The 13318-nt window shown below is 42.1% G+C and overlaps 1 protein-coding gene across 1 annotated transcript in view; it reads left to right on the top strand.

Moving 5' to 3' along the window:
* Positions 1-13318, top strand: part of LOC129867837 (cell adhesion molecule DSCAML1-like) — a 104982-nt gene that overhangs the window by 30005 nt on the left and 61659 nt on the right. Inside the window, exon 3 of the mRNA XM_055941324.1 lies at positions 1053-1199. Within this exon, the coding sequence (XP_055797299.1) occupies positions 1053-1199 (147 nt within the window). The remainder of the gene's footprint in view (positions 1-1052; positions 1200-13318) is intronic.

Here is a 13318-nt window from a genome sequence, read left to right as displayed (position 1 = left end):
CATGCTCTCCCTCCTCCATGAAAATAAATTTGACTGCAACCAACCACAGCACACAAAAATAGAACAGGTACTGAGAGGCGGGACAGACAGCAGACTGACAAACCAGTCAGTCTGTGTCGCTGTCATCTCTCGCTTTGTAACCTAGCATAGCAAGCGTAAAAATAACCAGAGCGGAGTCCCTATATCTGTTTTTCAGGGGAAACGGACGCTAGGTTGAAAATACTCTATCCCTGAAAACCGGAAAACATCTGCTTTCTGCTGACACTGCGGAGAGTGCTGGCTTTGTGACTGACAGGTGCCTGTCCTGTCAATAGATCACTAGAAGATGCATATAGTTCATTCTAGTGGGAGAAGGGTATACAGTCTTTTCTGACAAGTGAATTAAAACTTTTTGATGTAAAGAAGCCTAGTTAATAATTAAGAGTCTATTGAGGCACCCGTGCACCAATCTAAGAAACATGATAAAAAAATCCACATCATAATCCGTCAGTTTAAGCTAGAGAGATCAGGTTTTGCATGGGCTGCGTCTCAATCCACCACATCCTCCTATGTCAGCGTTCTGCGCTGGAAGATGGCCGAGCTATAGCGGTGTTTGGCAGACCATGAGACATCCTGCAAAATCAGTTTTCTCACATAAACGTTGGTAGCGTGCGAACGGTTTGGCCTACAAACTAATATGACCCCCACAAGTGTCCTGGGACTAGTCTGAAGGTAACCCATACAAATTGATAGAATGATAGAGGTAGTTTTGTGTCCAAAAATAGAAAATATTTCCTGAGCTTTCTTATATCTCCTAGATATAGGACAGACACTTCAAAACCTTATTCCTTATGAAAAAAATGTTTTTATACCTAAAGGGGTCCTAAAATTCAGAATCAAATAGCTAAATGATCCATGGTATGACCATCTTAAAGGCTCATACTTTTAAAGGGAATTAATGAAGTGGAAAAAGTAGCCGGCTGACAATGAGTATGTTATCGGCCAGCACTTATGGAAAACACTGTCATCTGAATAAATACCTCCTTGACACTTGGTCTCTCTCTGTATAATAGTGTTCAGGGAGCCGTACACGGTGCGTGTGGCAGACCAGCGCTCCATGCGGGGCAACGTGGCCGTGTTCAAGTGCCTCATTCCCACCGCCGTGCAGGAGTACGTCAGCGTGGTGTCCTGGGAGAGAGACACCGTTTCCATCATCCCAGGTAGGACAACACGGGAAATAGATGGGACGGAAGGGGCCAGGGGACAGGGAGGGGCCAGGGGAAAGGGAGGGGCCAGGGGAAAGGGAGGGGCCAGGGGAAAGGGAGGGGTCTGGGGAAAGGGAGGGGCCAGGGGAAAGGGAGGGGCCAGGGGAAAGGGAGGGGCCAGGGGAAAGGGAGGGGTCTGGGGAAAGGGAGGGGCCAGGGGAAAGGGAGGGGTCTGGGGAAAGGGAGGGGCCAGGGGAAAGGGAGGGGTCTGGGGGACAGGGAGGGGCGGGTACGGGAGGACTGTGGTAAAAGAAGTTAAGTGTTATGTTATTATTTGTCTGTAATGAAGTCCCCTCTGTAAGGGTGTGTGTGTGTGTGTGTGTGTGTGTGTGTGTGTGTGTGTGTGTGTGTGTGTGTGTGTGTGTGTGTGTGTGTGTGTGTGTGTGTGTGTGTGTGTGTGTGTGTGTGTGTGTGTGTGTGTGTGTGTGTGTGTGTGTCTTTGCACCTGACCTAACTCTAGCTCCTGTCTGCTGTCTGCCTGCTCACTGTTCTGGATCACTGACTCACCCCTACTCCAACTCTCTTCAGCCAGCCTCTCTTTCACTTTTTCTCTCTTCATCTTTCTCGCTCTTCTCTCCCTCTTCTATCTCGCCTCTCTTTCCTCCATCTCATTCTCTCTCACGCTCCTTTGCTCTCTTCCTACATCTTCCCTCTCTCCACCTTCACCACTCCCTCCCCAACCCTGTTTCTCTCTATCCATCTGTCTTTCTTTATCTATCCCGCCATCTAAATTGATTGACTCCATTGATTGTTCTTTTTTTTTTTTTCTTGTTTCTGTATCGTTATCCTAATTTACATCTGTTGTGGATTTTTTTGACGTGCCAAAGAGCCTTTTACATTTTCCAACTTCTACAGTATGTTTCCCGTACTTTCCTTTCTGTTGGGTATATTTCTACGTTCTCCCAATATCCCTCCCTGTCCTTCCCTCTGCTCTGTCCTTGAAGATTAGTGCTACAATTAGAGACGCTGGATGTCAATATCCCCACATTCATCTTCACTAACCTCATGTGTTTGTGTTTGTGTGTGTGTGTGTGTGTGTGCACTGCACACATGTCAGTTTGTTCATTTGTTGTTTTTGTTATATACACTACATGACCAAAAGTATGTGGACACCTGCTCGTCAAAGATCTCATTCCAAAATCATGGGCATTAATATGGAGTTGGTCCCCCCTTTGCCACTATACAGCCTCCACTCTTCTGGGAAGGCTTTCCACTAGATGTTGGAACATTGCTGCGGGGACTTGATTCCATTCAGCCACAAGAGCATTAGTGAGGTCAGGCATTGATGTGGGCGATTAGACCAGGCTCGCAGTCGGCCTTCCAATTCATCCCAAAGGTGTTCAATGGGGTTGATGTCAGGGCTCTGTGCAGGCCAGTCAAGTTCTTGCACACAGATCTCGACAAACCATTTCTGTATGGACCTCGCTTTGTGCACAGGGGCATTGTCATGCTGAAACAGGAAAGTGCCTTCCCCAAACTGTTGCCACAATGTTGGAAGCACAAAATCGTCTACAATGTCATTGTCTGCTGTAGCGTTAAGATTTCCCTTCACTGGAACTAAGGCTCCTAGCCCGAACCATGAAAAACATCCCCCAAACCATTATTCCTCCTCCACCTTTACAGTTGGCACTATGTATTAGGGAAGGTAGCGTTCTCTTGGCATCCGCCAAACCCAGATTTGTCCATCGGACTGATAGTGAAGCGCGATTCATCACTCCAGAGAACACGTTTCTACTGCTCCGGAGTCGGCGGCGAGCTTTACACCACTCCAGCTGACGCTTGGCATTGCACATGGTGATCTTAGGCTTGTGTGCAGCTGCTCTGACATGAAAAACCATTTCATGAAGCTTCCGACGAACAGTTATTTTGCTGATGTTGCTTCCAGAGGCAGTTTGGAACTCGGTAGTGAGTGTTGCTACCGAGGACAGACGACTTTTACTCGCTATGCGTTTCAGCACTTGGCGGTCCAGTTCTGTAAGCTTGTGTGGCCTACCACTTTGTGGCTGAGCCATTGTTACTCCTAGATGTTTCCACTTGACAATAACAGCACTCACAGTTGCAGGGCAGAAATTTGACAAACTGACTTGGAAAGGTGGCATCCTATGACGGTGTCACGTTGATACTCACTGAGCTCTTCAGTAAGGCCATTCTACTGCCAATGTTTGTCTTTGGAGATTGCATGGCTGTGTGATCGATTTAATACACCAGTCAGCAATGGGTGTGGCTGAAATAGCCGTATCCACAAACATTTATATACAGTATATATATATATTGTGTGTATACATGTATTTGTCTATATTCATTATCATGGATATTACAACAGATAACAATAAACGTCTCCAATGCTGTGTTGTGAAGTGAAACTCTGACAATAACAAAGTGGAAGGTGGAGAGGGAGAGATCAGAGAGGAGGAAACAGAGAGGAGGAAACAGAGAGGAGGAAACAGAGAGGAGAGAACAGAGAGGAGAGAACAGAGAGGAGAGAACAGAGAGGAGGAAACAGAGAAGAGAGCACAGAGAGGAGAGAACAGAGAGGAGAGAACAGAGAGGAGAGAGACAGAGAGGAGAGAGAGGAGAGGAGAGAACAGAGAGGAGGGAACAGAGAGGAGAGAACAGAGAGGAGAGAACAGAGAGGAGAGAACAGAGAGGAGAGAACAGAGAGGAGGAAACGGAGAGGAGAGAACAGAGAGGAGGAAACAGATAGGAGAGAACAGAGAGGAGAGAACAGAGAGGAGAGAACAGAGAGGAGGAAACAGAGAGGAGAGAACAGAGAGGAGGAAACAGAGAGGAGAGAACAGAGAGGAGGAAACAGAGAGGAGAGAACAGAGAGGAGAGAACAGAGAGGAGAGAACAGAGAGGAGAGAACAGAGAGGAGAGATCAGAGAGGAGAGAACAGAGAGGAGAGAACAGAGAGGAGAGATCAGAGAGGAGAGAACAGAGAGGAGAGAACAGAGAGGAGAGAACAGAGAGGAGGAAACAGAGAGGAGAGAACAGAGAGGAGGAAACAGAGAGGAGAGAACAGAGAGGAGAGAACAGAGAGGAGGAAACAGAGAGGAGAGAACAGAGAGGAGAGAACAGAGAGGAGAGAACAGAGAGGAGAGAACAGAGAGGAGAGAACAGAGAGGAGAGAAAGAGAAGAAAGGAGGGTAGTGGGGCAAGAACAGCCTCAGGACCTGGCAGATGGCCTTCTATATGCACACGCACACACACACACACACACACACACACACACACACACACACACACACACACACACACACACACACACACACACACACACACACACACACACACACACACACACACACACACACACACACACACACACACACACACACACACACACACACACACAAACACATAGACCGTGTAAAAATGTATAAGGGGTGTGGGTGTGAGATACATTATGCTCTGTCAGTGGTGAGGAGCTTTGACAGACTACCTGGTATTTTACAATCTTTTTCTCAGCTTTTAAGTATTTATTATCAGCATGGTTTTACACTATCTATTTCTATTAACTGTAATACGTTGCATATTACACAACATTTAAGTGTGATTCCATGTACAGTTTTCTATTGCGCAGTGAGTTTGTTGTTGTTATTGTTGTGTATTGTTGTGTGCATTGCACTGTACTCTGGCTGCTACTGTGTGTAACTAGGGATATAAAGGTCAGCTGATGAGCACAGAGAGTGAGAATGGTGAACTGCTCACTGAACTCAGTCAGCAGCATTCCTCCACACCACACTCACAGTTAAATACAATTTTTTACAATGACTTTGGCACTAATTTCAGAGCCTTGTGGTCATTTTTCAAAATGTGGGACTCATTTATCATGAAATACCATAGGAACATTAATTTAGATCACCCCCCATACAAGATACCGATAGTTTCACTGTGTAGTTGTTCGTACAATCATTAAATATTGTAGTACAAAATATGTGATACATGTTTCATTATGGTACTACACGTAAATACATCACTGTAAAATGACTAGTAGAGAGAATACTACAGACACAGTGGAACTATTGAATAAAATCTGAAATGTATTGATGAAATACAATAAAATGATAACTTTGAATCAAAGCAAAAATAATTAGCTACAAAAAAGAAAAAAACACAGTAAAACGTCCACTGCAGTGTTCCTCACCTGACTTACTGTAAAAAGCAAAACAAAGGATTGATTACTGTACTTCTATATTTCCATCAACCCTGTCTTGTGGATTTGGCCACAGGTTCTCATCCACATCACAATGGATGTTTTCATTAGCCAAACATCTTGGGAAGAATCTTCGGGCATGGTGAATCCAGGCCTGACACTGGTCTGCGGTGATGTCATTGCATGATGTCACGCCCTGACCATCGTTTGCGTTGTATGTTTCTATGTTTTGTTTGGTCAGGGTGTGATATGAGTGGGCATTCTATGTTGTATGTCTAGCTTGTCTGTTTCTATGCGTCTGGTCTGATATGGTTCTCAATCAGAGGCAGGTGTTAGTCGTTGTCTCTGATTGGGAGCCATATTTAGGTAGCCTGTTTTGTATTGTGGGTTGTGGGTGATTGTTCCTGTTACAGTGTTCCTGTGTTCCTGTGTTTGTGTTCACGTTACGGGACTGTTTCGTCTTTGTTCATTTTGTCGGTTTATTGTTTTTGTTCGTTGTTAAAATATTCTATTAAAATGGATAATCATCACGCTGCATTTTGGTCCTCCTCTCTTTCGCCCGATGAAGAACGTTACACATGAGTCATCCATGGCCTGGAGAAGGGTGGATTGTTCGTGAGGGCGCCTATCATATACCTTCCACCTCCATGTGGAGAAAAATTCCTCAATCAGGTTAAGGAAAGGAGACTATGGGGGTAAGTACAGGGTGGTAAATTGTGGATAGTCCTGAAACCATTTGAGCATGGTGGAACCTGACATTATCCCACACAATGACATAGGTCACGCCATCAGCTCTACAGACCTGATTTAGCTCATCAAGGAAGGTTACAAGGAGAGCTGCATTATATGATCCAATACGAGGTCGGCGTCTCACCACACCATCTTCCGATATAGCCGCACACATGGTGATGTTGGCCCCACATTGTCCAGGTACTTGGATGGTTGCACGCTGGCCAATGAAATTACGACCTCTCCTCCTTGTCTTGGCCAGGTTGAAGCCTGCCTCATCCAAAAAGAGGAATTAGTGATGGCTTTCGTCAGCATCCATCTCCATCACCCTCTAAAAATACATTTTGGACAGAGAAATACTGATTATAATGATGTAGAATTTTGGTGGAATTTTTCAAAACGGGCATCTTGAAACTGAACATACCTGAACATACTCAGTCCTCAGTTGCTTCACTCTGTCTGCATTTCTTTCAAAAGGCACATGGTATAGGTGTTTTAGAGACACCTGTTGCCTTTTCAGCATGCGTGCAATAGTCGGCAAACTTATGGCTTCCACATTGTTGAACATGTCGTCATTGTCCAAGATGTGCTGCCGAATTTCTGTAAGGCGAATATCATTTCTGGCCCGAACCAAATTTTTATTTTATTTTTATTTTTATTTTACCGTTATTTTACCAGGTAAGTTGACTGAGAACACGTTCTCATTTGCAGCAACGACCTGGGGAATAGTTACAGGGGAGAGGAGGGGGATGAATGAGCCAATTGTAATTTGTAAATTGTCAATTGTAAATTGACCACAGCCCGACCTTGTTGGTCAGTCAGAATTTTGCCTCTGCCTCCCCTATTTGTCCTGGTCTCGATTCTGCAGATACAATTACAGTAAGAACACATTTAGTCACATCACCTACTCTGTAGTACACATTGGCATGCAGTATACAGTCATTTGACAATTGCGAGTAGCCTAATGTTTAGTGCATTTTGAAGACTTACCAGTTCTCATTGCGGAAAGTTCTGATGATTGAGGCCACGGTTGATCTTCTGAGGTTTGGTTGAATCATAGTAGCTGCCTCAGTCATTGTCGTGCCATGATTTACGACATGGTCTACAACTATTGCTCGGATTTCATTGGACACTCTTTGCTGTTGCTGCCGCTGTCTTGGTCCGTGGCCTTGTCCTCTACCACGTTCCCCCACACCTCTCAAACGAGGCCCACAACCACCTCTCAGAAGGGGTGCTTGTCCCCTGCCATTCCTTTGACCACCACGTCTTCCTCGTCTTCCTCCTCCCACTGCTTGACCTCTATTGTGACCTGGATCACCTGCCGGCTCCATGTTATCAATATGTTGTTGTAGGTGGATACCACTCATTTCACTATATACTCGTATCACAATGTGAAATCAATCATCAGTAACGAGTTGGCAGTATTGGAAAAGCAATAACAAGGGCCTGCATACATACACTTATTGGCCACTTTATTAGGTACACCTGCGTGTTAACGCCAATCGCCTGCTCCTTCTAACAGCGAATCATGTGGCTGCCTACAACTCAATATATAGAGTATATAGAGTAGAGAACATTAGAATGGGCAAGATGTGTAATCTAAGAAACTTTGACCGTGGTATGATTGTTGGTGCCACACATGGAGGTTCCAGCATCTCAGAAACAGGTGTCTTCCTGCGATTTTTACGCACTACAGTCGCTAGAGTTTACAGAGAATGGTGCGATAAACAAAATGCATTCAGTGAGCGGCAGTTCTGTGGGCAAAAACACCTTATTAATGAGAGAGGTCAGAGGAGAATGTCCAGACTCATTCAAGCTAACAGTGTCACGCCCTGGCCTTATCTTTGTTTTCTTTGTTATTTTAGTTAGGTCAGGGTGTGACATGGGGGATGTATGTGTTTTGTATTGTCTAGGGGTTTTGTATGTTTATGGGGCAGTGTCTAGTCTAGGTGTTTGTATGTCTATGGCTGCCTAGATTGGTTCTCAATTAGAGGCAGCTGTTGATCATTGTCTCTGATTGGGAACCATATTTAGGCAGCCATAGTCATTGGGTATTTCGTGGGTTATTGTCTATGTTAGTTGCCTGTGTCTGCACTATTTGTTTATAGCGTCACGTTCGTTCGTTTGTTGTTTTGCAGTTTGTTTAAGTGTTGATCATTTTCATCTTCAATAAATAGAAGATGTATTGTTATCACGCTGCGCCTTGGTCCTCCTCTCTTCCACCATATAACGATCGTGACAAACAGAAAGGCCACAAATACTCAAATAACAGCCGTTTCAAACAGTGGTGTGCAGAAGGGCATCTCTTAACATACAACACCATGAATAATTCAGGCTTTTGTGGAGGCAAAAGGGGGTCCTACCCAGTACTAGATAGGTGTACCTAATAAATTGGCCGGTGAGTGTAGAGTAATGTCAAATCTGAAAACATCGTCTGGAAAAGTGGTACATGGGACCATAGAAACAGTGTCTGATAAAGAATGATGATGAAATATTACATCCATAGATAATGTAGTCCAATTGGTTTATGTTCCACGGTAATTGGTGTCAATGGATCCCGTTATCCTGAAACTTTCATGATCTCAACATGGAATATTGTTTGTCAGTTTCCATAAAACTATGCATTAAGAGTAATGCAACAGTTACTTCACATTTTGATTGTCTCAATTGATAGTTAGATCATTGAAATGAAATGAATAGACATTCATCTCAGATGTAATGTGTGAATTCAATTTTGAAATAATAAAACTTTGATGTTAAGTTGTGTCATTTTGAACAGGTGATTTTAGTTCAATGAACAAATTATCTGTATTAGCTTTATGTGTATTGTATCCAAGCAATTGGAAATAGTGTTAGAGTTTTGAAAAATGTGCATTTTGATCATTGGTTGTGAGTTTTGTGTCTAACAGCACAGTTAAATAACACCACACATCACAGTTAAATAACACCACACATCACAGTTAAATAACACCACACATCACAGTTAAATAACACCACACAGCACAGTTAAATAACACTACACATCACAGTTAAATAACACTACACATCACAGTTAAATAACACAGCACAGTTAAATAACACTACACATCACAGTTAAATAACACCACACAGCACAGTTAAATGACACCACACAGCACAGTTAAATAACACTACACATCACAGTTAAATAACACCACACATTACAGTTAAATAACACAGCACGGTTAAATAACACTACACATCACAGTTAAATAACACCACACAGCACAGTTAAATGACACCACACAGCACAGTTAAATAACACTACACATCACAGTTAAATAACACCACACAGCACAGTTAAATGACACCACACAGCACAGTTAAATAACACTACACATCACAGTTAAATAACACAGCACAGTTAAATAACACTACACATCACAGTTAAATAACACAGCACAGTTAAATAACACTACACATCACAGTTAAATAACACTACACATCACAGTTAAATAACACTACACAGCACAGTTAAATAACACCACACAACACAGTTAAATAACACTACACATCACAGTTAAATAACACAGCACAGTTAAATAACACTACACATCACAGTTAAATAACACCACACAGCACAGTTAAATAACACCACATGGCACAGTTAAATAACACTACACATCACAGTTAAATAACACTACACATCACAGTTAAATAACACCACACAGCACAGTTAAATAACACCACATGGCACAGTTAAATAACACTACACATCACAGTTAAATAACACCACATGGCACAGTTAAATAACACCACATATCACAGTTAAATAACACCACACAGCACAGTTAAATAACACTACACATCACAGTTAAATAACACCACACATCACAGTTAAATAACACAGCACAGTTAAATAACACCACACATCACAGTTAAATAACACTACACATCACAGTTAAATAACACCACACAGCACAGTTAAATAACACCACACAGCACAGTTAAATAACACCACACAGCACAGTTAAGTAACACCACACATCACAGTTAAATAACACCACACAGCACAGTTAAATAACACCACACATCACAGTTAAATAACACCACACAGCACAGTTAAATAACACAGCACAGTTAAATAACACCACACATCACAGTTAAATAACACCACACATCACAGTTAAATAACACTACACAGCACAGTTAAATAACACTACACATCACAGTTAAATAACACCACACATCACAGTTAAATAACACCACACAGCACAGTTAAATAACACCACACAGCACAGTTAAATAACACCACACATCACAGTTAAATAACACCACACAGCACAGTTAAAAAAGTACTATTACACTTTGACATTATGGGGTATTGTGTGGAGGCCAGTGACAAAAAAATCTAAATTTAATCAATTTTAAATTCAGGCTGTAGCACAACAAAATGTGGAAAAATTCAAGAGGTGTGAATATTTTCTGAAGACACTGTACTACACAGCCCAGCCCAGTATACAAAATACAGTATTGTACACAGCAGCACAGTATATAATATACAGTATTGTACACAACCCAGCCCAGTATACAAAATACAGTATTGTACACAGCCCAGCCCAGTATCCAATATGCAGCATTGTACACAGCAGCACAGTATATAATATACAGTATTGTACACAGCCCAGCATAGTATATAATATACAGTATTGTACACAGCAGCACAGTATATAATATACAGTATTGTACACAGCCCAGCACAGTATGCGAAATACAGTATTCTACACAGCAGCACAGTATATAATATGCAGTATTGTACACAGCAGCACAGTATGCAATATACAGTATTCTACACAGAAGCACAGTATATAATATACAGTATTGTACACAGCCCAGCACAGTATACAATATACAGTATTGTACACATCAGCACAGTACATACTATACAGTATTGTACACAGCAGCACAGTATACAATATACAGTATTGTACACAGCAGCATAGTATATAATATACAGTATTGTACACAGCCCAGCACAGTATGCAAAATACAGTATTCTACACAGCAGCACAGTATATAATATACAGTATTGTACACAGCCCAGCACAGTATGCAAAATACAGTATTTTACACAGCAGCACAGTATATAATATGCAGTATTGTACACAGCAGCACAGTATGCAAAATACAGTATTCTACACAGCAGCACAGTATATAATATACAGTATTGTACACAACAGCACAGTACACAATATACAGTATTGTACACAGCAGCACAGTATATACTATACAGTATTGTACACAGCAGCACAGTATATACTATACAGTATTGTACACAGCAGCACAGTATATACTATACAGTATTGTACACAGCAGCACAGTATACACTATACATTATTGTACACAGCAGAATAGTATATAATATACAGTATTGTACACAGCAGCACAGTATCCAATATGCAGCATTGTACACAGCAGCACAGTATATAATATAGAGTATTGTACACAGCAGTACACTATACAATATACAGTATTGTACACAGCAGCACAGTATCCAATATGCAGCATTGTACACAGCAGCACAGTATCCAATATGCAGCATTGCACACAGCAGTACAGTATATAATATAGAGTATTGTACACAGCAGTACACTATACAATATACAGTATAGTACACAGCAGCACAGTATCCAATATGCAGCATTGTACACAGCAGCACAGTATATAATATAGAGTATTGTACACAGCAGCACAGTATATAATATAGAGTATTGTACTCAGCAGCACAGTACACATTATACACAATACAGAGCTCAGTGCAATGCAGTTAAATACATTACACAGCACAAAATACCCACTAGTGTTTCTAGCCCAGCACTAACACACCTACTAATCATCTAGCCCCTTATTAGCTGAATCAGGTGTGTAAGAATGGCCTGGGACAAAACGGTGTACCCTTCTTTATCCCCATGCGGGACCAGGATTGGATATCACTGCACTGCAGAACAGCATTGTTTAACCTTGACCCAGGACCACCCCAATCAACAAAGGAGACAATGACTTAATCATAATAACAGCACAGCAATATAGTATTCTCTCTGTGTGCAATATGACATAGCTCTGAAACACACCACATCTGCCATACAAATCCAGAATCTGTCCGGAGTGGCATGCAATCCGAGCAACGCAATCTCTCCCACTCACACACACACGCAAATACACTTCCACCACACACACAAACAGACATATATAACTGCCACACATAAACACAATGTACATGATTGGGGAATACTGAGAAACATGCATATGATTAGCTTGGTTACATAAAGGGTCAGATGGGTCAGTAAACTCTGGACGTCCCATTGATTGACAGCCTTGCTCCTCGTTCAGCCAATCAGCTGTCCCCTCGTTCAGCCAATCAGCTCTCTGTTTACCTCTCGAATTCAGACCCTCTAACCTACCTGCTCTGTCCATACCATGACCTCCTCTCCTCTCTTTCTCTGTCTCTTTCTCTCTGTCTATCCATCCTCTCTCTTTCTCTCTTACTCCTCTCTTCCATAGACAGGTCAGAGCACAGGAAGAGAGAGACAGAGAGAGAGAGAGAGAGAGAGAGAGAACCCAGATCTAAATACTGCTCAGATAGGCCTAATGAAGACAGGGAAATTTAAATTGATTTTGTGTGCGTATCTGGCTATCTGGCTATCTGAGCACAGCCCAATAATTGGATGGTAAACAATTGGATGGTAAACAATGACAGGTGTCTCTCTCACAGGAGAGCGTGTGTGTTTTAGTGCGTGTTATTGTGTGTAATAGTGTGTGTGTTAGTTTGTGCTAGTGTGTGTGATGGACATAAAGAAGATGTGTATTGGTCTATTTGCGGTTGTGTGTTTGAACTGATTGTAACTGAAGGACAGCCAGGATGAATGCTGTGTTAGGAATTGAGTTATCATTGCAAAAATGATAACTCATTTTGTATTTTCTATTTAATATCAGTGTTTCAAATTCCAAAATCTACTTCCCTGAAGATATTTCAAACAGACTTTCTTCATAATATGGTTTAACATGGTTTAATATGTTTATGGAATGGACATGGTGTGGGGATGGAGTCAATTACTGTCATGTGTGTGTGCTAGGAGATATTTCCAAAGAGGTAGTCCTTAATCGATTTATTTGGCCTCAATAATTCCACATAAATGCCAAAATACCCTGCTCTCTCTCTTTCCCTCTCTCT

This window comes from Salvelinus fontinalis, chromosome 13, assembly GCF_029448725.1.
Source record: "Salvelinus fontinalis isolate EN_2023a chromosome 13, ASM2944872v1, whole genome shotgun sequence".
In the NCBI taxonomy this organism is placed as follows: domain Eukaryota; kingdom Metazoa; phylum Chordata; class Actinopteri; order Salmoniformes; family Salmonidae; genus Salvelinus; species Salvelinus fontinalis.
The sequence above is the reverse complement of the archived record's forward strand: the minus strand, read 5'-3'. Positions and strand labels throughout refer to the sequence as shown.